This window comes from Falco peregrinus, chromosome 7, assembly GCF_023634155.1.
Source record: "Falco peregrinus isolate bFalPer1 chromosome 7, bFalPer1.pri, whole genome shotgun sequence".
Classification (NCBI taxonomy): Eukaryota; Metazoa; Chordata; class Aves; order Falconiformes; family Falconidae; genus Falco; species Falco peregrinus.
In genome coordinates, this window is record NC_073727.1 from 35022144 (window position 1) to 35048482 (window position 26339).

The 26339-nt window shown below is 37.3% G+C and overlaps 1 protein-coding gene across 7 annotated transcripts in view; it reads right to left on the reverse strand.

Moving 5' to 3' along the window:
• The window catches only part of PTPRK (protein tyrosine phosphatase receptor type K), a 412034-nt gene that overhangs the window by 271815 nt on the left and 113880 nt on the right, over positions 1-26339 (reverse strand). For all 7 annotated transcript variants that reach the window (XM_055810498.1, XM_055810497.1, XM_055810504.1 and 4 more), the window contains exon 3: positions 339-610. In XM_055810498.1, the coding sequence (XP_055666473.1) occupies positions 339-610 (272 nt within the window). The remainder of the gene's footprint in view (positions 1-338; positions 611-26339) is intronic.

A 26339-nucleotide genomic window follows, 5' to 3' on the forward strand; every position in this document is an offset into this window, starting at 1 on the left:
AAAAGAGGAGGGAACACAGGTACAAATTACAGTTACACAGGCAATTTATTTCTGGGAGGGTTTTTATCATTTTTTTTTATGTTCCTGGACTTTAACCTTACCATTTCTTTTAATTAGTCTTGTTTTCATCTTATTTTTTTCCTATTATACAGTAACAGGTAACTTTAAACAATCATTCCTATATAAAATATCCAATCCCAAATAATTATTTATTCTGAACAGAACACTTTAGTTAAGAACATTGGGAAAATACTCTCAGAATCGACCAAAATGAACACAAACTGTATAGGACCTCGCCGTAAACGTTATAAAGCGGTGAGAACTTATTGCAAGCTTACCTGATACTCGTTAGGCCAGAAAGTGCTGACAGCCAACTCTGCTCGAAGCCAGTCTTTGCCAGTGGAGCCAGTGACGTTCCAGATGGGATTTGCCAGCGGCCCCTTGTTCACCCTAACCAGGATGTTCAAAGTGCCTGGGTTTGCTCCATTCTTGCTGTACAGAAGGTAGCTGAAATCGATGCAGTGAGTATCATTTTCTTTCATCGTTGGAAGCTGGAGTCGAGTCTTTTCTCCAGGGTCATGGTCTGAAGAAATCACTATCATGTATGATCCTAAACAAGGAGGGAGTGGGAAAGGAAAAAAGACACACAACAGTAGTAAAGAAAAAAATAAATCCTAAGAAACTGATTGTTCACTGTGAAAAAAGATGGAATGCATAGGCTTTCATATCCCAAAACCTCAAAATCCAAGAAAATCCAGCAAGCTATAAAATATCTAGGAACAACACTGAAGCAGTATCTACAGAAGACATTACATATCTCTGAGGACCTACATAGATGTTTCCACCTACAAACTTTTCTCTCTCCTGCTTTAGGATAAGATAATTGGAAATACTATCACAGATGGACTGAATAAGAATAATGAGGAGCAAAGCATCATCATTATCCTGAGATCACTGAGGCTACAATTCTCTCAACTTGCTCCACAGGTTTCCTGAAAATGAAAAATATGGAATAATGAAGTCGACATTCTTCAATGCAGCTTTACCACACCTTCTTCTACCCAGAAAGCGAGACAGACTTGAATTTTAGATACATTAGCAATAGAAATAGCTCACTTAGGACACCAAACCACATTTGTCCTGAAAAGTTGGGTTTGCTGCTCTGTTTGCCAATGGATTTGAGGGGATAACAGAAGTTTCTATAGCTGGAAGACAGCCCACCTTGTAAATTTATTTTACAAGTATACAGAAGAAAGAACAAGCTGAGCCTGTCCAGCTACAAAGGTAGAAAGCAGAAATCAGATATTTAAACAGGTTACACAGGACATAGTGATAAAACAGTTTGTCCTGCTGTTCTGCAGAATGGACTGTAAAGACAGGGCTACCAGCTATCCCAGCCCTAGAGCAGCCCCATTTCTTCAAGAGCAACAACTCCGCACTAGGTACTACCTAACGAATGAACCCCACAGAACAAAGCTTCCAAGACAGCATGCCAAGCAAAACTTTACAAACAAGTGAGAAAACCCAACTCTGTATATAATCTGAATCCTTGCTGCAGAAAAGTTTCCTAACCTCAACTTACCTACCCTCCGCTTAACGATTTGAGCAGCTTTGTGTTGACAAATTTCAGTTCTACTTTCAGGCCTAAAGAGCACCACAATAAAGAAACATTCCTCCTGAAGAAGATTCAGATGAGATCCATCAAAAAAACAGTTCAAAAATTAACTTAAATTTTACAGAAATCATAGGTCTGTGAGAACTTGCCCAAATGAGTACTCTCACAGAAGTCCTGCGAGTATGTACATGAATGAGCATTCACTGGTGCAAAAACTCTTAGGTTGCACCTAATATATTTGTATAAATTATTACCATTCTGTATATTGAGCATTGTCATTTGATTTTTAGGCAACAAGGAACTACTGTGTTCCACTATGTTCTAAACAGTTGTATTAACCATTCTGAAAATTGCTGACAAGCTGTTGCTCAGGAAAAGATGAAAATTTATGTATGTGGATTAAGTTATCTGTGTGACATGCTAATTTAGTAGTCTGTAAAGCAATTCTGTGCTAAAAAATTTACAATGCAAGAAAAGGCAACATTACAGAAAGGAAGTACAGTGCTGAGATCTTCATTTTTGATACCAATCTTAAAAAAAGGGGGTGGTGCTTAAAGAAAATTCTACTACAATGTAACATAACTAGTTCGTACTTAGAATTACATGCAGAATCCATTATTTGATTGATATTTTTATTAGAAAATTTGGCATAGGATCATCTCTTCATCATTAATACCCATTTATGAAGACACAAAGGAATCATTATACTATTTAGGTTTGCTGCTATCAGAATTCTTTAATGATTACGGTCTAGAATCAATTGATGATTTCACGATAGCTGCTCAGAAAAGCATTTGTAAACCATGTCCACTGGTGTGCCGTTTTTATGCCCCTCAACTCTACAATAAACTTGGTAGTATGCTTGTGGTGAGCTCTATCTTAATACATATGCTCTTCTAAGCACCTGATTATTCATAACTGACACACTACAGGACAGTATTTTCAATTTTTTCTTAATAAATACTACGCATATGGCAGGGGAAAGCTGCATGTCAGCAAATCAGGATTTTTTCCTAAATAAGTTAGAAAACTGAAAAGGATGAGGGAAAAATTATGAAGAGTCCTTTCCACACTGTTAGCACTGATTCTCCACAGCTGTCTACATTGCCTCTTAGCCTTTGTTAAATTTAACTTACAAACATTTTTAAGCAATACACAGAAAGAAACTGATCTTTCCCTATACAAAATAAAGTTACTTTTAACATTTCTAAAGCTAAGATCAGGAAGCTGATAAACCTCACAACTTTTTCTGAAGGGAATCTGGGGTGGGGGAAGAAAGGAACTAAATGTAAAAATTGACCTTTGCAGAACTTTTGAAATGTTTTTTCTTTCAACTTATCTTAAGATAAAACCATTGGGAAGAAAATAAAACCACAATAAATTATAACAAATGAACTAGAATTATTTCAAGATCTTGTTCCTATAGTAAGGTAATCTGCTGTAGTCTTTGGAAGCTCCAACATACATTTTTCTCTGCATCAACACATCTTATAGTACTCCACTTTTTCAGGCTCATTTTTCATCATTTAAAAATACTTAGCAGTAAATTTGCATATATCTACATGTGTTAGTCCTACAGCATTTCATTAAATGCTCCAGACAACATTCATAAACCATTTATCACAAAGCCAAAGCATCTGTTCAGCATCTCACAAACTATTTCCCTCACTCCCCTTTTTTTCTAAACTTAAAAGGCTATATCTGATGAATGTACACAACTCCACTCCTTCCTCAGTTGTCTACCTACTCCAACAAAATCAAAAGCCAAAGCCAAAGTAAGGCGTACATCAAATTTATGTAGCTGAAAGTGACAAAAAAATATTTTCTAATAGCTTGCTTATAAAAGTAATTCTTTATTTGTAAAGAAATACTATAGGATTGAAAGAGTTAGCGAGTTTCCCCCAATTTATACATGCCTGTAATATCTTAAGCCAAAAATTTAAAACCTTAAGCAGAACTTAAACTCTAAATACTCTCCGGTGTTTTTTTGAAGCCAGTATTTCCTTTGACATTGAAAACTATTTTGTAGTACTATGCATATAGCACAAGTTTCTGTGCAATCTTAAAAAAAAAAAAAAAAAAGAGGCCTCAAAGACAAATAATAGACATTTTAGAAAGGATAGTGTTAGAAACAAAAGCTTTATAATTAGATATCCAGCAAGGCTGAAGGTAGCATAGCATTGATAAGACTAAGCTATAAAGTTTTCACATTTGAAAGGTATTGACTGATGCTAGTTTACTTCTATAAAGTAGCACCCAGTAGAAGAAGGATCACAGTGGGGATGCACCCCTATGAAAATAAGTACTCACAGTATTAGCACCAGATATTCCTTTCACATACCAAAATACACATATTTCATAAATGTTATTAGATATGAAGTAAAAGAAATAAACCAGTGCCAGAAGATTTGCCTTTGTTTTTTAAATAATTCATTAGCTACAGAAAACAGAAACTGTGTTGATTTGAGGTAGAAAGCAATTTATAACACTATCCAAATAAACGTCAAAATATAGGGGTATTAAAAACAAGACTTTCACAGGTAATGTACACTCCAAGCGTATGCAGTTATGGCCACACAGAGATCCCAGGTCCCAGGTGGTCAGGCAAACATCTGACCTGTTGTCACGTACAGCTAATGCAACGCCCAGCTGACCGCGTAAAACAGGCAGAGAACATGTATGTACAAATTATGAAAAATAGGCATAACTGCGGGAGGGGTGGGGAGTGGGAAGAGGATCACACACAGGAAATAAATCTGTAATACTGTATTATTACCAAGTCAAAAGTTTTCCATTAATAGCTGTATTTAATAAAGACATTACAAAGCAGACAAGAGGCCACTTGGCAGAGCTAACCAACAACTTTGATCGTTATTATTTGTAATATGGGCAAGGTACACAATCAAGAAGTCGTGTGCAAACCTCATCAAACTTCAAGCAACAGGGAACAATCAGCCAAGTATTTAATGTTAAAACAAAGGGAAATAATGAGAGGACAGTCAGTCTTAAGCTAGACAGTAAGATATTGTTGGACTTTGCAGAAATGCAAAATATAAATGAGGGAAATGCTCACAATCTTATTAATCCTCAAGATAACTAGCTATTTGATATTTTCAAACATTTGCTCTAAATGTTAGAGCTAAGTATTCACAGTGGCACTCCAGGCTGGAGCAGGGGAACAGACTGAGGAGGAAAGGGCAGCAGAGAACACGTGTCATGGATTGCCCACAGCCCCCAGTACCCATTCCCTCATGCTGTGGGCTGGAGCCAGGTGGAAATGAAGTTAATTTTCCCCAAGTTGAGTCTGTTTTGCCTGTGACAGTAACTGGTGATACAGCAAAGAAATGATCACCCTGTCTCTGCCTTGATCCCTGAGATTTTCCACCTTATTTTCTCCCCTTGTGCTGTTGAGGAAGGGAGCAAAAGAGCAGCAGGGTGGGGGTTTGGCCAAGGTCAACCCACCACAAAAGGTGATTGCCAAAAAGGTAAAGAGTAGCAGTTAGATAGTGTTAGATACTGCATATATATGTTTTATTAAATCAGTGAAGACGGCTCTGTGATTTTTTTTCCCATTGTTGCTGGCCTAACAGATCAAGAACAAACAGATGTATTACACTATGCACACCTGTGTTTTTTGCAGACAAGAAAAATAAAAAACAAAACCACTGACCTGTGCTCTGTTTCCACTAGGAATTTACAAGAAGTCAATGCAAGTGAGTTGCCTTGTTAAAAGCGAAAAGGGGTGGAAGGGGAGGTCTGCTTATATCTTGGGCAATGAAGAAAAAGAAACTTAACATGAAAAAGCAAAAGTACATATGGTTTTTTTTCTTCTTACAAGGCAGAAAGGATGAATTTGCTGTAAGAAATTCAGGGTGAAATGTATCCAAACCCATTGTTTATACCTGGACAAAGAGCCAGAGCTCTTAGCTATTCTTTTCAGTCTATTTTTTCACCATGCCTAAGCACAGTCTTTAGTTACTCTGGTAGTAGGGCAGCTCGAAACGCTTCACAACTCATCAGTCATGTTTTTCTTGAAACATGCAGTTTGACACTGATGTTGCTTCACTCTCCTTTCAATAATTCCCAAAAGAGTCTTCCTTATCCTTGTGAGTTTACAATCTTTAAAATCTATAAAGCACGTTCTCTTCCCCCCAACATGTTTTAATTTTTCCTAGTTATAGTTTATCTATAATCCATCTTTAATGGATTAATCTTTAATCCAAATCAAATTCCACCTTCTCATTTTTGCTTTTCTTCTCTGAAGTGCCTGCTATTTATTTGCCAGTTAAGAGATCCTAGTATTACTCCTGATGTAAAAGGTCAATCCAATTCTCTCCTGCACAGAATAGAAACATCAGAGTATGAAACAGCTAAACAGCACTGCTTCCTATGCCCTTACCCAGCTCATGTCAAGCATTTAACTTTAGGATCTGATTTTCAGGGAGATTTTGATGCCTATTCAGCGCTTATTCATGAACTCGCTAAAAGTAAACACAAGACAGACTTTTCCTTAGCCTTATTATTAAATATATCTGTATAACCCTCCCAGCTTTCACCATGTGTTGTTTATTTTGATAAGCATTGCATTTGATGTCCTAGCTCAGTGGCAAGGACAGATCATTTCAGAATAAATTAAATCCTTAACTAATTAGTTGTGAAAAGCCTTAGTTTTTATCCCCTACTGAAAACCACGCTTATCATCTAGCAGTTAATTGCAGGTAAGAAATCATGCTAAGATTTTTTAAAAATTAATAATCCTTAAATAAAATATGCCTGCTGAAATATATCAATGTGGCAGATCAGTTTCCCAATAAAATTATTTTCTCTCACTTCCTTGCTCCCTGAAAAACAGGTTTCTATTTGAAGTGTGAAACTTGTAATTTTCAGCAGGCTGGTCTTCAGCTCCTGCAAATCTTCTTTTCTCCGAAGTAGTACTTACTGTCAAACCATCTCCTTTTTGAGTGCACACTGTGGTAACTCCTCTGCCTGTAGGTATGCTCCTTCAGTTACTAGGGCACAATCATGTCACCTTCAGGTGGAGGGGGCGGGAGGAAGAATTCAGCAAGTTCTTAATTTTATATGCAACTAGATTTATGGCTACAGAAGTGGCTTCAACTTCATGGTTTGCTGATGGGGGAAAAAACTCCAATACACGACCCGCTGCAGAAGGGAGTAATATGAAAATGCTTAAATAGATTCATAGAAAAAGATCATGGAAAAAGAAGTCTTCCCCATAAAGTTAAAAGAAGGGGTTGTGTTTACTTCATGACAACTGTCAATGGCATGAGGTGGAGAGTCAAGGTACTTAAGTGCATTATCCTAAAGCTTAGGGCTATATAATCTTTTTATTTAATTTTTTCACAACTATGTAATGTTATAGTCCCCAATTAGGTTTCAGGCAACCTTTATGGAGACAGTGGGCAATAAACTGGCACCAAAACACAGAAATAGGCTTGAAACTGGAAGTAGACCGCAAGCAGAAAAAGTTCAGAAACATCTATATTAACTCACAGAAAATTTACTTTCTCCACACACTAGTATCTATGCTTATTTTGTTCTTCAGAGAACACTGATCATTTCACAGAGGGCACTTTGCATGTATTTCTGTAATTTGCAAGAAGGCAAAAAGTAAAGGCTTATGATAAAACCTCAAAAGCTATTATTTTTTTCTTCTTGCAGGAAGGATATTATTAAAAAAAAAATAAAAAGAGAAAGAAAAAACCCCCAATGAGTAAATTAAATATACTCAAAGTAAAACTCCATCTGTTTGGGTTAAAACAAAAAAAAAAAAAACCCAAAAAAACAACCAACCAAAAAAACCCACACACCAACACTTCACCATTATACCCTCCTCCTCTTCCTTTCTCCTTCCATTACCCAACACATAGTGAACATCTGCCACCCTAGGACAGATTAAAAACAGTATCAAAGAAATTATGAAGAAAAACTAGAGACAACATTAAGCTTTCCAATTTTAGTGCCCTGCCCCATCAGTTCAGTTTCACGCCTTAAGGAATATATCTAGAACTTAAACACAAAGACACTATAATCCCACTTAAAATGCATTACTCCATACATGTACAAAACATGCAATATCATTCTTGTCTGGTTTCTTTGACAGTCAGCTGCCTTCATTTAAAAAACTTCCAAAATAACATTACTGGTATTAACAACAAAACAGTTCTCCAAAATCTCTCTAAATGGCTACAATTCAGAGGTGTCTTTCCACACACTTCACTTGCTTGCAGTATTATTCCCTACACAAGACTCAAATTGTTGAAGGCTTGTTTCAGTTCCTTTAGAAACTGTCAAAATGAAAGAACGAAAAAATAAGGATCACCAATTTCAACTTCCCTGCATATTTCATTGCCAGTGCAACACAACTCAAATGCAAGACAGACAAGTCTGAATTTACTACAAAGATTAAAAAAAACAACAAACACAACATGAAGACACGTGAATCTTTTCTTGAGAACGGAAGGCGCTTTTTTTCTACTTCCCTTAGAGAATGAGAATTATTAGAATAACCAACCCCAAACAGGCCATTTAAGCTACATCACGTAAATAAAGGCGAGTACTTACTCATTCAGTCAGAAACTCAGCCTAATGGACTGCAATAGCTCATTAGTTTTGCACAGACACTGCAATCATCTGACAAGAAAAGGTGTCCTGCCTTCCAGCTCGTACTTGATGATGCCAAAAGCACTACTCTCCAGCAAGGTCAAGTAACTGGGATTCCCCCAGTTTTCACATCCATGGAAGTCAAGCAACAGGGAGACAGCTTGACAAGGCAGCACAGGATAAGACCAATGTAGGCAAGGTAAATAAATAAAAGCAGCACCAGGTCAGCCACAGAATTAGTATCACAGGTGCCACAACAGTTCACTTTTTTCACATAATTCACAATTATGATACTACTGGCATACTATTATCACTCATGACTTGTCTATTCTGTAACAACAAAATGTTTACCGATTAAAAGGGAAAAAAGGGAAAGAAAAAACCCAAAACCCCACGCTTCAAAGGTATGCTACTATTTGGAACAAAATTTATTAATAAAGTTTTGACTGAAAATCATTCCTCAGGCTATAAGCAGCTACAAAAGTTCTGCTCCCCTTATCAACATTTTACATATGAATAAACATGAAAAATACACACTTTTGAAGTGTTTGAATTTCTGGTTTTCTTATACATAATGGCAGCTTCCTGTGGATTTGTTTGTACTGATGCAGATAAAGAAAACTATGAGAGAGAAGTTTCTGAGTAGGATAATTTAAGTCTTTTCACCCTGTTTTTTTCTTTTGATAGATCTTTAGCAAATACATAGGCTTTAAGCACTCCAAAATCTGAGACAGAAAAACGTCAGCAACCAAAATTTGTAATGCAAGTTTGCAGCATCTATACAAAAGAGCATTTATCTTACAGTGTGCTCCTTTGAACAGTCTCTTCCAAAAAAGTATTCAGAAAATGACATTTGATACGGTGCATCAGGCAAGTTTACGAAAGGACAATGTTACTGAACAGTAAGCTGCATTTAAGTAACCAAAAGGCACATAGAATCATTTCATATTTTTGGGAGAATTAATCAAGGCACTCGATCATGCATTTGTAACATCAGCATCTGTGAATGGATGGCTAAGATGAAAGTAACAGCAGCTTCAAGCCATCTGAAATGTTGTTGTAAACTCGTAAATATTGCACAAGTGGTGGCACAGCAACTCTATGACACTTAATTCACCCAAGGGGCTGTTTTTTGCTGCCCAAAAAGCAGCATATATTGGTCAGCTATCTGTCTGGAAGAAAATGTGTATTTTAAGCAAAACTTCCAAAAAACCTACTAACTCTACAACAGTACCAACTCAATAGAAAGTTAGCCAACTGGGATATCAAATAACTGGGTCTGCACAGCCTAAAGCCAGTAAGATGTTCCAATGTGCAGCTGCTCCCAGAGTGGCAGCTGACACTGCCAAACCTCATGGCATTCTGCACCTCCTAGGGAAAATTCAGTCCCATGAAGACACAGACACCTACAAACACTTGCAACAACTTCACTGTATGAAATACAGGTGCAGAAAAGAGTTGAAAGCCATTTTGCTCCACCATGGCTGTAAACTGTTCTGATATTACTTGACTGGATAAGATGAGCCATAATGCACAGACAGACATCATCTCCCTGCACGTTAGTTTTGCTCCACCTATTTTTGTGGCAAACTTTCCAGGATGAAAGACCAAAGATAGCTGTTCTGTGTCCACCTATAGGACTACAATCACACCATATCATCACCACTACTAAACGTAAACTGATCACCCAAACAGACCTTCAGCCCAAGGGGTATTTAGATTTTTCAAATGCTGGTTAAAGGGACACACTTTTCTTTACTGAGATGGTTACAAGCAAAGATCAAATTATCCACTTCCTCTGAAGAATATTATTTATTTGGAAATAAATTGAAATTTCAAAATAATATATGTATTCTAAAGGTAGACAGTCTTATAGAAAATATAAGTGCTGAGCATTTGCGTAAGCCTTCGGTGTAACGTGTGTTTGCTGTGGTGCACAAAAGCAAGTTCATGGAGTTCACATTCACCAATGTCAGCTGGGGTGACCTGGAAGCTCACTGCCACTGAAACACAAAAGGCTTTTCCTCCCAGCACACAGATACACCCCATATCCTCCTCCATCTGTGCTCACTGGACCCTTGCATCAGGCAAATCAACATCTGATCCAGAAAAAATTATCAAGAGTTTCTTGTCCCCTCTTGAGAGAAGTAAGGGGACAGCAAAGTTTGATTTCTTCCCAGGTGAGGAAAATAACTGACTCCTGGAATGGGCCAACAAGCACCACAGCAAGGTGGAGATACCAGAGGAAACTGCAGCATTCATATTCAGAGTGTCTTTAACATACTAATCATTCTTCCAAAAGAAACATTATTTAGAGCATGTTAAGACAGAAATTAAAGTAGTCGTTCCTTGGATGAGGGTGTGACAGCAGACAATAAGAATTAACAATCTGATGAGAATACCACTCCCACGGATCACCAACAGTTAAGTAAGGGCTCAAAAGCTGTAACATTACCATATATGATAGCAGATTACAATTGTTATTATAGACCTTTTAAAAGAGGACATTTTATGCCCTGTATTTCTTGAAAGCAGTGTTAGAATTTACTTAAAGCATGGGAGGTTTATAAAATAAGTTTCATTAGGTTTTGCGGGGGGGGGGGGGGGGGGGGGTGTGTGGTAAGTGGAAGAATATGCATTCCTTTACTTTGGATCACTTTTTCTTGGCAACAAATAATAATTTTTCCTGCTATTAAAACAATTTTCCTCAGACCTTTGCTTTATGCAACAGCAACCTGAAGAATCATCTTTTACTTTCAGGTTTTATTCCTTTTACAGGTGTAGGACTTACACTTAAGGAGCTGTATATCCCTTGATTAAATGCATGACATGAATTAAGAACCAGCAACTGCTAAGAGTTACCGCTGATAAGAGTTTTGAGAAACAATATAGAACAATATTTAAGTTGTGGAAATAATACTTACTTATATATTCAGAAGATAGGTCTAACAGCAAATTACTACCTCTTCTTCAGAATATCACCCATCCATCACCCCCTCTGAAGTACGTATCTTACTTTGCCTTGATTCATGCTCCAGTTGAGAATAACCAGCAGTCATGTCTTTATCAATACCACTGCAGTACTATTTAGTGAACTTAAGTACTTGTCTAAGAAAAAAAAGCTGGAAACCTTTAAGTTTATTATTTGAAGTCTTCAGTCTCTCTTCATACCACCAACTACATACAGATATGCATATAACTGAAATAAAATCTCAAGCAATTTAACAAGTGTGGTACAATAAAACTGAATGCCCCAGAAAGGTACGAATTTTAGAGATGGAAAGGAAAAGGTTAAAAAAGGAACATCTACAGACAGCTACTTTTGGAATTTCTTTTCATTTTCCAGTTACTGACTGTGATGTTGATATTGCAAGTGCAAGCAACCCTATAATGCATCTCTATGATAACCGTAATAAATACTCAACACCACGTAACGAGAACAGGAAAAATCCACAGATCCTACATATCCAAAAAATGCATTGAGGAATCCTATCCAAGAATAAGAGGGATTCATAATCCATCACATTAAATACCATGGAAACAAGATTAAAAATCCTAAATATCTGCTGTACACCAGAAAAAATTCATACAGGCAATAAAACTAACTGAAACAGACAAGAAACCCACCCAAAACACAGTTGAAGCATTTGTCTTGATCCTCTAAGCAGGCTTAGAAAATACATACAAAAACTTAAGTTCAGAAATTAGAATTCCTTTCTCTTAGATGCTGGAGCTCACAGTTAAAACAGACACATGGGTTTTATGGTGTGTGACAACTCTCGTCATGCTTCACCTCTTGCTAACAGCCCTCCGTTCCACACGTCAACTACTCTTCTCTCCCAAATGCTTAAACTGATTAGCATTAAAACATTACATCCAGAGCAATGATTATAACCTGTGCTTAGTCTGATGTTTGCTGCATCTCCATCAGGCATGATGGAGGCTAGGACATCTGAGAGGTCATCACATTTTCCAGCAGAATTAGTTGTTTTAAAAAAATGAATAGATAAATAAATAAGCTCTCCATATAAAATCCTTGCCTTTCAAATTATATTAGCAGCTCAATTGGGTTTACACTCTAGTACACACCATCTTTCTTCTACAGGGAAATACTTTTGAGATGGATGGAAACAACCCTATCTATTATAAAAATCACTCATGCTAACATACTAGCATTTTTTTATGGTGTTTTGAAAGAAATAATTGGGCTCAGTGTTCAGCAATAGGAACAGCAGCAAGGAGAAAGACTGCATATAAACTAGGACTGCTGTTTTACAGAAAACTTGGAAGTTCACAGCTATTAACGCGGTTTGGTAGTTTTCCTTGTTGTTCGGGGGATTTTTGTTTTGGTCTCAGAACACATCTCGGTTTATGAAGATCAGCATCTTTCCTCTTGATAGCACACTTTCCAATTAATAAGATTTGAAACAGCTTTTTGCTTCCAAATAGCTAGTTCATACATGCTAATGCTATTTAAATCATCCTGTTTTGAATACTGAAGTACACAATGCCAACAAAAACACTAAGCATATTCATCCAAGCCCTTCAAACATTATCCTACCTGCATGAGGTTACTAGCTAATGCTAGACACCAACTAATGTGATTAACATAAAGGTCTAAAAAATACAAAACTAAGAAATCTACCAAAGATATACCATATGATGGACGAGAACCTAGTCTCCGTTTCAAAGAACTTGTGAACTTTTAACACTGATATTCATTAACCAAACACTAATATTCATTAGTCAAACACTGTACTTAATCGTAAGAACTAGGAATTGAACCCATGTTCCAAATTTCTTTTGCAATTGAGTTATTTCACATTTTGTTTCTCCAATGACAGTACAGATACCATGGTACAAAGTCATCGAAAGAGCTATTTAATTTTTTGAACTACAATTAATCTTTTAAAAGAAGTTTTTGCACTTGTGCTTCCTAAGGGAATGTATAATTTATCCTCAACTAAAAGTGTAATTCCAGTCTCTAAAACTTTTCTTCCAGCATTAGAATTTGCTGAAACTGTAAAGAAAATCTGATAGCTCTTAATTCTGTCTTCAAATATCTTAAATGTCCAAGTAAGATATATCGAGTCAAGTGCCAAGAAGCATCTCAGAAAACAAAGAGATTAATTTTATAGCATCATCTTCTAACACTAAACTTTTTTTTTTTAAAAAAAAAACATCTCTTCCTACGAAGGCAATATCAAACAAATTTAGAAAACAAGCACAAGTATTAATCACAACAAAGTAGGTTGTGGGTTGTTTCTGGGGTTTTGTTGTTTTTTTAAAAAAAAAAAGCTTTTAAAATAAAGATAAAATATTTATTTCTTCTTATGCTTAACCTATCAGTGCTCCTAAGACTGATTAAGAGCTAACCAGAATCTTCCCTATTCAGAATGGAAATCCACAACAAATAGGGAAAGAAAAAGAAATGTAGACTCTTTCCAACAAAGAGATAAAAATAGGAAATAAAGTATGAGTATTGTTAGCTGACAGGTTCTTCTCTCACAGACAGAAGACACACAACTTTTCCTAGCATTTATGCACATACGGACATTGCAGAGGGGAAAACTGTGACAGTAGACAGGAGAGCACTTAGATTCTGGTAAGAGACAGTTATCAAGCATCAATTCCAGGATCCAATTAACATTTTAGCTAATCACCAACCTGAATCTCTCTTACTGCAATTTAAGATTATTACTGCTTAACCTATTACCAGCCAACATGAAGACTAGGTTACCACCTTCTTTACACTAACCTTTTACCTTTTGAAAGCTTCCATTTCCTTTTTCTCTCCTGTAGAAAATACAATCATAATTTCTTTAGGCTTTCCAGAAAGGATATGTTGCTATCCAGCCCTCTGTAATTTCTGCTGCTTTCCTCTGAGCTTTCCCAGAATAGGAATGCTCCTTCCATGCTCCAAACTGAATACAGGTACCTATTCTTCTAACTGCACTAAGGAAAAAAAACAATGAACCAGTAAGACTACTTTATGTAATTTTAATACAGAATATCCTACACAAAGCAGTCACAACAGCTACCTTTTCTACAACAGTGCAACAATGCGGATTCACATTTGATCAGTTGTTCACTGCAACCACAAAAACCATCCACTGCAAATCTACTGCTTCACCTTACACTCAAGCTGCGGATCATTCCACTCAAGTTTAGTTGCAAGCCTGCATGCACAGTTTCACAAAATAATTTCTTTTTCATTTTTCTTTCAGTTCTTCTTGATTAGTGGTACCCCAATACACCACAGTCATTTTGAACCCAGATTACCCTCAAACAGGTTCACAGGCGCAGTAACCTCGATATTTTCAGCAAGTTCAAATGACACTTGTTCTTCCATCAACCGTGGCACTGACAAAAATATTAAGAACGGCTGGATACTATGTGTTTTTGAAACAGCTTTTCACCTACCATAAAGCAGTTTCAGTTTCATCAAGGAGTTTCTTCCCTAAGCTTAATAGGGCAAGCATTGCAGATTGACATGTTGTATGTACTGCTTCCCTCTTTTCTCCTCATATATTTAGAGAAATACATCTGCACTTCATTAAATATTATGGAACTTCCTTCTCCATACTCCCCAGCATGTGTACACTGGCTCACTACCACATCAAATATACCGTCACATTGAGAGGTGGTTAAGGAGCTGAAGATCATCAGCTTTGCTGGACAGAAGACACTATTTCAGTGCCTAGCTCTCAGCTGTCCAGTCAGGTCAGCAGCAGAAGCAGCTACGCCCTGTCCCCCAGGGCCCAGCCAGGACACCCACAGGTAACTCCATCCAGGCTATCCAGTTTCTGCACACCTGGATTGCTCGCCCCCAAGCCCTGTGTGTAACCTCCACAACTCCAAGACACAACTGTCCCCACATCCCTCTTTGTGCTTCAAAATACTAAGGGTAGGGGATGGAAGGAAGGGGGGCTGCAATTCAGTAGCTTTTGTAGCATGAGGCAAAGGCTACGGCTGCACAACTCAGGCTAGCCTTTTGGAAGGAGAAGACATGATGAAATGCTGGAAGGCAACATGAGGCATGAACTGCAAGAGAGCACAACACCCGTGCTGCCAGCCAAGCAGTGCCCAGAACTGCACCTCGAGGACTTGTTGGGGGTCAGGTAACACCAGGCCAGCGCAGAGGGCTGCACAGCCAGGAACCACGAGGGAAGGAGGTCAGCTGACAGCATAAACACACCACATCATCTTTAGGTGCATCTTACTCAACTACAGACTACAGTATGAATGCAAGTGAAGACACCCACAGATATGGAAAGTGTTTGCCCCTATTAAAGCAAAGTTTACTGTGACACAGCTATCTGTATTTTGAATGTTAATTCATCAAGCAAAAATTAGAGACCAACAACAGAAGCTCGTTATACATTCTCATCATCTACTTCATATAGGAATCAGCTGTTGGGTTTGGGACTTATTATTTGGTTGGTTTCAGGAAAACTACTAGTAGCCAAGTGCATTAAGTACAGGCTGAGAAAGGCAAGGTGGAAAGGATTCCAGTGACTATAAATGCAAAAAGCCATTCTGACTCTATAAATCTGCAATCTCAATTTCCCCCATTCCCTTCTGCAATGTTCCGATTATTACATGAAACACAAATAAATAAATGCCCAGCAATTCAGGGACCTACAGGAACAATTAGGCTGCACAGCCTGGGTTGGGATAAGTCCTTTGTCTGAACAAAAAGCAAAACAATTTAACACTTAAAATACCTTTAAAAGCTAAAAATACTTTTTGAAGTCTACATAGCTAATAGAGACCATTTATTTCTTTCCGTGTCAGGTACTAATCACCATTTCAGTGTAAATCTACTAAGAAACTTATCAGAATAAAAATAATACATTGAGAAATGCAAGTTATATTTTGAAAGCAAATATTTTTTTTCTTTAATATAATCAAGCATTTTTGTAATATGCAACATAACAGTGAGGCAAGGCTTGCAGCAACTGTATGGCTCAGTTGTTTAGCAAAACACGAATTAAGGCAGTGCAGGTGGCTACGGAAGTATTCAATAATGTTTAATTTTAATGAACCAATTTGAACAATGTAGGATAAAATCAGCATATAAAATGATGCATATTGCTGGAATTATCAAGAGAAATGCCTCTCTCCTGCAAGGTTTCATTTTTCTCCACAAAAGGCACCTTTAGAGATTGTGGGTATACAGGGATATATGGGAGGGCGAGGCCAACAGAAACAAATAAAAGCATATACTGAATTCACATAATATCTACACCTATGTAATGCCAGACATCAGTAGTCTCTCTCAAACAATTACTCCAAACTGTCCTTAATTTTACGCTTCTCTTTTGCCAGAACTTATTCTGTTCTGTGTTTCATAGCAACTAATGAACTGCCAGTTTATTTTTGTAATTTATATTCAGAGAATATATTAATTTTTGGCAAATTAGCATTTGCTTGAAAGTGCTAGCACTTTCACATTACATGATATCCAATGAATCAACAGTTTCCGTGAAAAGAAAGAATGATAATGTTATCGAAACCATGCTACTCGAGTTTAAAATCACAGATAGGTATAACTTTGGAGAAGGAAAACTACCAACAGACCATAATTTTTAATATCTGCCACAATGTCTTTAATTCAAAGGTCAGCAAGCACATTTGCTACCCTGAGTGATCAGTGCCTTACTGTCTTTATAAGGTACAATTACTTGGACAGCTATTTATCATCTCTAACAATTAAAAAAATTGCTTCAGTCTTCAAAGAAGCAAAGGTTATAAAGTTTCACCTCCAGTCAAAGCCTTAAAAATTTGATTACTTACTCCAGACTGATAGGGACATCACATTGGTATGATAAGAGGATTCTATACTGACAAATCATAACACTATTGTAAGTGCTGTGCTGCCAGAGAGATTCACTTTAAGTGGCATACTGGAAAATTTCCATTTGATTTAATAGTGAGTCATATAACAAGGCTCTTACTCTTACCCTTTCATTTCAAACTAAATACACACTAACGTGTGGTACCCAATGTAATGAGAAGCGCTGGAGTAATCCTACATCACCTCCAAACATGTAATTGCCCCATCAGATTCAACAGAAACCATCTTCACCTTCCATGAATCATTTTGGGTGCTGTATAATTAAGTTGAGGAAGGAACAAGACAGTAACATACATACCTACACACAATTACATAGGCAGACACTTCAATATTGCTCTGAATTATTTCCGAGTTAGCCAATTTAATAGACAAATGTAATGCTACACTATTCTCTCTTAGGTTTATTCATTTCTACTCAGGACCACTTATCACTACGAGTTAAGTAGGCAAAAAATTCTTCTTTACATTTAAACCCTATTCTGCTACCTAGTTCACATTCCTATGGCAGAAACCTTATGGCCCAGAACAAAATAAATGCAAGGGGGGGACAAAATTGAAGAGCAAATTCTGTAGACATTAACATATAAATATGGCTTTCATCACCCTGAAACTCTTCATAAAAATCACACCAAATATACTGGTGGAAAAAAAGTATCACAAACCCAGATGGAACAGCCGAGATGAAAATTAATATAAATATGTGAAAGGGAAGAACAGGTAGACTAAAAAACACTACACTTTGTTAAAAGGGCAACCATTAGGCTACAAAGAGGTTAACAACAGAGTTCTAAAGGCTCTAAAGAGCTGTTCTAACAACAGCTCCAGAATATATCTGCAGGAAAAAAAAAAAGCAGTAATGTTCTGCAAGACTGCTTGCAATACAACATTGGGAGACATTTCAAAGTAACGGAGAACAGCAACATTACAACCAAAGAAGGGGTATCGAAGTAGAGGAGAGAAACACAGTTGTAAAACATGAGATGTCAGAAATTAAAGACTTCAGATGTAAGACTCCAGCAGCTGAAATGACAGAGAAGCAGGAAAAGAGGGGCTGCAGAGAGAGCCAGCTATAGTACAAACAGCGCTAACCAGTGTACAACTTCAAAGTCCAGCTAGACACTATGGGTGGCTGAGAGATGATGCTACATGATCCTGAAGTTCTCGCTTCACTGCAAAATCATTTAGTTAAAGTTCATTAAACCTGGGGAGGATCTCTTCCCCAGAACAACATGCCCTTGGAACACTCTAAGAGTTCCAGGATACATTTTTCTTATACATAGATCTTGCTCATGTTTAGAAAGCAAAACCTTCCGCTTTTAGACTACCAATTCAAGAACAGGATTGTTGTTGTAGCAAATCTCTGATAATATAATCCTTCAATAAATAGCATCAATTTATTGAATTCAATACACTTACAGCCAGTATCTGCTCACAAAAAACCACTATTACTTTAATTTCAGAACAGAAGTCATTAAGTGAATAAGCAATAAGAATGAAGTACTTAAGGGGTTTTGTTCCACGTAAGTAGGCACACAAGCAACACACAGGAGTCTAGACTGGGAACAACTCTTCCAGTCTGTATCTGTGGATAGCTAGATAATTAGGCCTTCAGACTACGAAAAACTTCAAGTATTTCACAAGCAGTAAAAACAGCCTTAAAAAAAAAAAAAAAAAAATAAGCGCCCCACTTGGAGCTCTCCTCAACCTTCCCCGAGGAAGGACTGAATGGATGAGAACGTACACACTGACATAGATGCAGGTTTTCTGAAGCTCTCTGTCCCTCCCCAAGTCCTTGTGAAAAGGCTGCAGAAGCAATTGTTGAAAGGCTGCCAGGCTTGCTTTGCAGCACCTCATTTGGAGATTAACATGACATTTGGAGATTTTCTTTTTTATTTTTTCTCTCCTCACTAAACTGTTTCTATTTCTCTTAAGAATCTCTGATCTGCTTGTTCAGATACAGATAAGCAAAGCCTGTAACATTCCTGTGGATTTATTTCAGGGGTACGTAATTTATTTTGGGGGTACATGTGCAAGTGAAAAATTTCATCATTTATTCCACTTCTAGCTCCGTTTTAGGAAGAAAAAAACCCCAAACAATTTCTTGGTTTTCATATTAACTGATGTTGATATATACTTCTATAAAGGGCTTAGCTATAGAGAATATATAAAAGGAGGGTATGGATATCTTAACAGAGTAGTAGGGGAGAAATAAAGTGTTTAACATTGTTGAAATAAAATCACAAAGATTCCCAGTTTGCCTCTCCAGTGTCTTATGTCTCCTTTTAAGATTTGATAATCATACAAAATAAAACTGTAAATCCAAAACGTAGAGAGGTAAAGAAGTGTCCAGTAAGTAGAACAGGCTACAACAGAGGGCAGAGAACAGGAGTTAACTGCATGGCCGAAGAGAAACTTTCACCACATCCAGAAATAATTCTGAGTATTGGAGTTTTAATAATTCTGAGGGTTTAGAAAGAAAGTTCAGTCTTGTAAATGCCAAGGGAAAATAACAACAGAAAAAAGACCCTTGGTGGATGTGTAACCAAATCACACATTTGATACAGTTATGATGTGCAGTATTAAATGAATTTTATGAAGCAAACTGGCACCCTCCTGTATGATGAATATTTTCCATAAAAATGTGTAATTTTAAATTCTTGATTAAGACACTATAATAAATCAGATCTTGAGGAACTGCCTTTTTTTTCTGGGTCTGGTGGGGAAGGGATGTGAGGGGAATGAGGGGTGTTATTTGTTGTAAATTCTCAAATTTAACATGCCTTATACCCAACACACATTCACAAGAAATCCCCATATCCAGCTTTGGATGGGGGGTGGCAGTAATGAAAACTCATTGTTCATTCCTCCAACATCAACCAATCCTACTGAAACACTACCAAGCCTTTAAACTATGCTATCATTCACCTTCCACCAAGAAAAAGTAAATGTCAACAGCAGTGAGACCTGTGAGCACTAATAGTGAAATACACAGGAACTGCAGTTGGAGAAATGGACAGCACGGCCCAGCAAACACAGCCCTGGTCCCCTTAATTCTGTTTGTCACCAGACCTTTGACTATTAATGCGACCTTTCCCACTTACTCCTAGATTCCCTTTTTGTGAGACAGATAAAATCTCTTCCACCACTGACAAAGTTTCAGTTTTCTCTTACACCTTCTTCCTGCTCTCCAGCAAATACATCGTGCTACCATTTTTTGCTAAGCAATGCTGTGCCATGCTGCTAAGTGATTCAACCTGCCACACCTCCTTTCTGGTTCTTACAAATTGCACCAGGTCTCTTACAAAAAGATTTTGTCCATGTACGCTGCTTCCCTAATACAGCCTGCTCAATACACAGTGCTTTTTTTGTGAAGGCAGATGCAATATGGCACTGAACAGGGCCCTACATTCAACAAATAAATCAAATTATTAGCATCCCTTGAAAAATGTATTCCACACAAGGCTAGACAAATATTAGCCCATATCCATCCTAGCCATAAAACGCATAAAAGACTATTCACATTAAACTTCAAACTGTTTTGCCAAAAATGGACTCCCTGCTGAAATTCAGCTCCTTCTGAAAAATATTGAAGAATTTGTCCTCTCAAGACTATGTAAGAAATTGCACCTCAGTGGAAAGTGGGGGCAGAACAAGACATTGACCAAGTCTATAAAAACCTTTGGATCTAATAGAATAACTGATTACAGCTTAATTTTATTACTGGATAAAGTCTTTTTGCAAAAATAGTGAAACTAAGAACCTGTGAAATTACCATTTGTAAAAGAAAAATATAAAAAATAAATCTTGTCGAGCACGAACACCCTCCAAACTGCTACAAATGATAAGGAAGGAAAACTCTCCAGTTTTTCAAGTGCTCACTGAACGCAAAAAGCTGTGTATTTTAATTTACTTTTCCATACAATTTAGTACTTCCAGTTGACCAATCAATATGTTTTAATAAGTTAAGAAACGAGACAAATCCTTCATAACACACATGCACATGTCTAAAAGCAATGAGCTGCTTGAGCTCATGTTACTAAGCAGATTTACTAGAGAATCATCTCCAGTGAGTTACCATTCAGCTTGCTAGTTCTACGCTTAAGATGTTTGCTAACAGTTTCCCACATTTTAACGAGGTATCCTCTCCAGTCCACGCAACTCAGCTTAAAAATATTTATTTAGAAAATTAATTACATGAGAATCTGAGTGGATATGCTATTTCTGTACATATAAACTTGTTCCTTAACCTAAAGAAACTACAGTCTAAATATAGGGAGAAGTATAGTAACAGGAAAAATGTACCAAAACAAAGAGATAAAAGCATTATTTAGGAAGACCATATAACTTACAAGGGAAAGATACTATTTTTTGTTTCCTCAGTGCAAAAGAATAGGTAGTATATCCACAGAAGACCCCCATTTTTGAAAGCCTACGAAGGGAAATGCCTGAGATATATAAATGAGCTGACTACACTGTGCACTGCTTCCTACAAACTGGCTACCAGACTCCTCTCCCTTGTTGGTAACTCTACTGCTAGCAATGCCGAGATTAAAGATGCGTATCTCCAGCATTCCTAATTTCAAGACCTGTCTGTTTCTGGAGAACACTCACAGGCAGAAAAACAGCATCCGGAGTTATTTCCCATAAACCCTTTATAAGACAATCAAATATTTCATTTAGTAGAATGGGATGCAAAACCATGATTGTCCATTTACAGCTAGACAGCTTGTCAACACTTCGGTTTGTTACTTTTTTATAGAGTATTTTTTGTCTGAATCAAAATTCACAGCTTAAAGGAATGAAAAACAAAGCTGAGTGTTGCTTTCCTGCTTTCCAGTGCAAAAAGAGAAAGACAGAAAGAGAATGCTTTTAAATGTGCTTTAGAAATTAATTATGTTTTGTTTCAATTACATCCTGTTACCGTAAAAATATATTTTTAATCAGTTCTAGACAGAAAACAGTACTCTTGACTATATAAAGATGCTAATCAGTGATTCACATTTTTCTGATTACTCAACATGATTCCTTCTAATTTGAAGAAGACACCACAGAACTACATAACTCACCCACTCTGGAAATAAATGACAGGTTGTTTCATAAAATGAATGCAGCCTCACAGTTCCCTTCTGAGCTTCTTCTACTTGAAGAAATCCTAATCCAACATGCGAAAGCTGTTACGCAAATTAACAATCACTAAATCCAAAAAGGCTCCACACCTTTCAGAAGGTGTGTTCAAACAAAACCAGTCCTGCAATAATCCAGGTTTCCTCTAAAGAGCAGAATCCGAGTCAGTTCTCCTTACTTAACTGTAACAGCCAACCTTTTCAGCAACATCTGTGACTACAAGCTAGTTGCCAGCACACCTCTTCCAGCTGCCACTAAACCCTTCAGCATGAAACTGAGAATACTCCGGTCCTCTTATTACCTACCACAGAAACACTCATAGTTTTACAATAATATCCATCCCTCTTGTTCGGAAAAGAGCAGAACTTGCAGGAAGGTGCTTAAAGGGGCAGCTTCACAAGCTACTTAAAAGCTATTTTTCATACCCTTTGATAACATTTGCAGGCCAGGCTCCACACCAGGTCTATCTCCTGGTAAAAATCAGAAGTTGAATGCTAACCCATCATGCCAATGCCTGTTTCTCAAAGGTAATACAGAACCAGCCACTTTCTCTCCAAGTCATGTCAGGATAGAGCTGGAGAAAGCAGTAGGCAGGAGCTTCTGAAATCACCTACATCCTTTCATAAAAAGAACATATTGTGACAGTGGCCATTTGGGATGTTTAAGGAATAGCACAAGAAAAGGACTGATCTTTTCCCATGTTCATTCTTCCAGAAAGCAGATCAGGAACTTCACTAGCCACACTTTATAACTGAATTCTTGTGTTAAGAGTCCTATCATTCATTAATTTATCCAGCACTTGTTTTAATCTACCTGTACTTTCATCTGTCAAAAAAAAAACAACACTCATTATGTTGAAACGTATGTATCAACCTTCATTACGATGTGCCGCTTGTTTCCATTGTCTCATCCTATTACCAGTATTCTAAGAAAAAATATTCTGTATTCAGATATACTGTTTGCTTCATGATTGTATGTATTGTCTAACATACATGCTCTCTCACTCTCTTGTTCAAGCTGTTCTACACAACTTGCTGTTTTTCAAAATGCATCGCGTTTCCGGGAATGGCAGGAACAGAGCCATCACTCTCTATCCCTTTTTCATTCTAAATTCTGCCTCTTTTTCAGATGTGTTATATCCTTTCAAATACTACTCAATCCAGTCCTGATCATGTGAACAGACGAAAGCACCACTGCATTATACAACCACTTTGGTAAAGAAAATTCCATCAACCCAGGCCTATCACGTGATCACACTCTCCTTAAGCATATAATAAATCTCCTGAACATTCACAATAACAGAGCAAATTAGCAAAAACAAACGCTGGGCAAGAAGGTTTACAAACTACTGCAAAGCTAAGGCTCTTTCAAAGAGCAGTATTTTAACAGATCTGTATTAGCAGTATGCATACCAATGTGTATCTGCAAAGGTAATTCTACTAAAACTGAGTTGGACTGGAAGATCATGCCATCTGCGTAAGCAAGCATTGACCACGGACATACTGACATGCACAGAAGAACTACCTAAAATTGCCTAGACAAGGGAGTACCAGCAACCATCAGGTTCCCCCCCCCGTCTAGCAAAAGAAGTTCTAACACAATCAGTCTCCACTGCATCTACCCTGCACTGGGCAAGGTCCACGTGCAGCACAAGACTGCAGTTTTCTTGTAGCTTACAAATGTTTTCCATTTTTCCACCTAATAACTTCCACAGTAACACACTATTTGACTGTTTGCCTGGCACTTTTTACAGTGAATGAAGTCTTATTCCATAGTTCGGATAAATCAGTGCATTGTGCTTCACACACTTTAATACTTTGTTTGCTATCATCCAGCCACTCAATGAAAGTCTTCAGCAGCTCTCTGGAGTAAGCTACAAGTTTAAATATCCTAAATAACTTTATTTTACACAGTAACTTTTAAGTCCCAGAATACACACCATTTCGCAAAACACTTCTGACATGGGACAGTAAAGATCACAGGATGTACTTCAGAATTATTACTGATAACTTCTCCCACTGTGAAGACTGGATATTTTTTCTACTTCCTACTCCAGCCCTTTCCAAAGGCTAGCACCAGACTTGTCACGCTGCAGTGTCACCAGTGGTCAGGACACTGGCTGATACTTGCACAATTTCACACTCGAGTTTCTTTCAGATGTCTGGAACATTATTGGCTGCTGCCAGTGATTCCTTGCAATCGACAGTATCTGCTATGAAGACTTCCTACAAACACACCCATAGATGTTCTCAGACAAATTAGTTCCTCTGCTATGTATATACCATTCAAATAACACATTCAGCTTCCCTGTAATAAGGTGACCAGGAACGTTCTTTTTAATCCTTCAATATCTCTTCCCCCCACAGCCACCTCCAAGCTCTTAGCTTCTAATGTCTCACAACAAGTTGGGATTTTAATTAAATACTAAGCTTTTAGCAAGTTCCTACTAAAAATCTCTTGGACAGCCATATTGCAGCATTGCATTTAATGTTCCAGGCTTTGTACTCTTTCCTGCTTTCCTCGTTGGCACAAAATTTACGCTCCTAATATATTTAATTAAAAAAAAAAAAATGAGACCTTGAGAATTACCGGTAACCTCATTCCTCAATTATGGCTAACAAAGCCTGAATTCGCACCTCAAGCCTTCTGTTAGGCCGTCAGCTTTCTTTCCAGCTTAGTTTCCCACTTCTCAAATTATCAGAAAACCTGATGTCACCATTTTATGCACACATACCTACGACATGACAAACACCACCCTTACCAATAGCAAATCTCTTAATCTTATTGTAAATATGCCCTTGTTAGAAAGGCAGGAAAGTAAATAGCCTTTGCATTATATTAAGTAATGCTTATGAATCTGGACTCAGGATTATTAAGCAAATGCTTGTCCTTGCCATGGCAGGAATGACTGTAAAACCAATAGTTCAGCAACACTAGTAAAGACCTTCACAAATCACAGAAGATGATCCAGTCTCCTTCGACAGTACATGAATTTTATGCAAGGCTTGAATAATTTAAGTCCCACTGATTTTCGAAGCAACTTACACAACTCAGTCCTTGCATGCATGTGAAAAACGGAAGGGTTAAAGAACTGAAGACATACCACCATGGGGTAATGCAAGCTGGAAGATGAATTAACACCACCTGTGTTGCTTGTTCCTTAGTCAAGAAAAACTTGCCAGACAGTGAGCAAGGCAGTGCTCCAAGTGTCACAAAAGCACTTAATTAAGCTGAGACAATTTTTGAGATGGGCAGAATGACACCTTTCCTTAAATATCCAGTGCTTTGTCAGAGCTCCTCCTGGAGGAAATTTAGAGGGCTGTACCTAGGTGTGATTTTGGAACAATTTACTTTCCTTGGGTGGTCTTCAACACCTTCACACACTTTTCAAATAACTGAAGTACCATCTTGCTTCAGCCCACTTGATTATATAAAAATTGCAAATTCTGAATTACAGCAACTACCTTCTTTTGTCTCATCTCTTTACACAAATGATGCAGGAGGTTTTCTATATTGCACCAGAGGGAAGGGGAGGTAGAATTCTGCTTCCCTCAACTAAAAAATAAACCCTAAAATGAGAATAGCTTCAAGGCAGACTACGCCTGCCACATTATGACCACTCCAAGGTGGGTTCTATATAGTAAATGTCTATGTCATTATTACTTCTATTATGATTTCATCAAACCTAGTAATATTTATACCAAATCTTAAAACAATGCTATGGCACAGTAAGCTCTTAAGAGACAAGGAACAGTTGAATCCTTCTATGAAAAAAAAACTCATACTTAATTTTTTTCTTCACTCTTGGAAGAGCTGCAACTCTAACTATTATATTTAATTTCTCATATCATCTGTTACATAGACTTTCTGAAAAAAATGGCTTCAAGAGGTGGCAGGAACAAATTAGATTTATTCTCCCTTTCGGGACCATTACGGCAAATAACTACACTAGGCATTGTGGTTATTATTTCTGTATGTTTCCAAAGATTTTCCTACAAATAGTCCCAAGAGAGTAAACAGCATTATTAGCTTGATTTTAAAAAGTTAGAAAAATCCATGCTTTAAGTCTAAACTAATAAATAGTACTAGGATTTAACCTTTATATATATTTTGCATGTT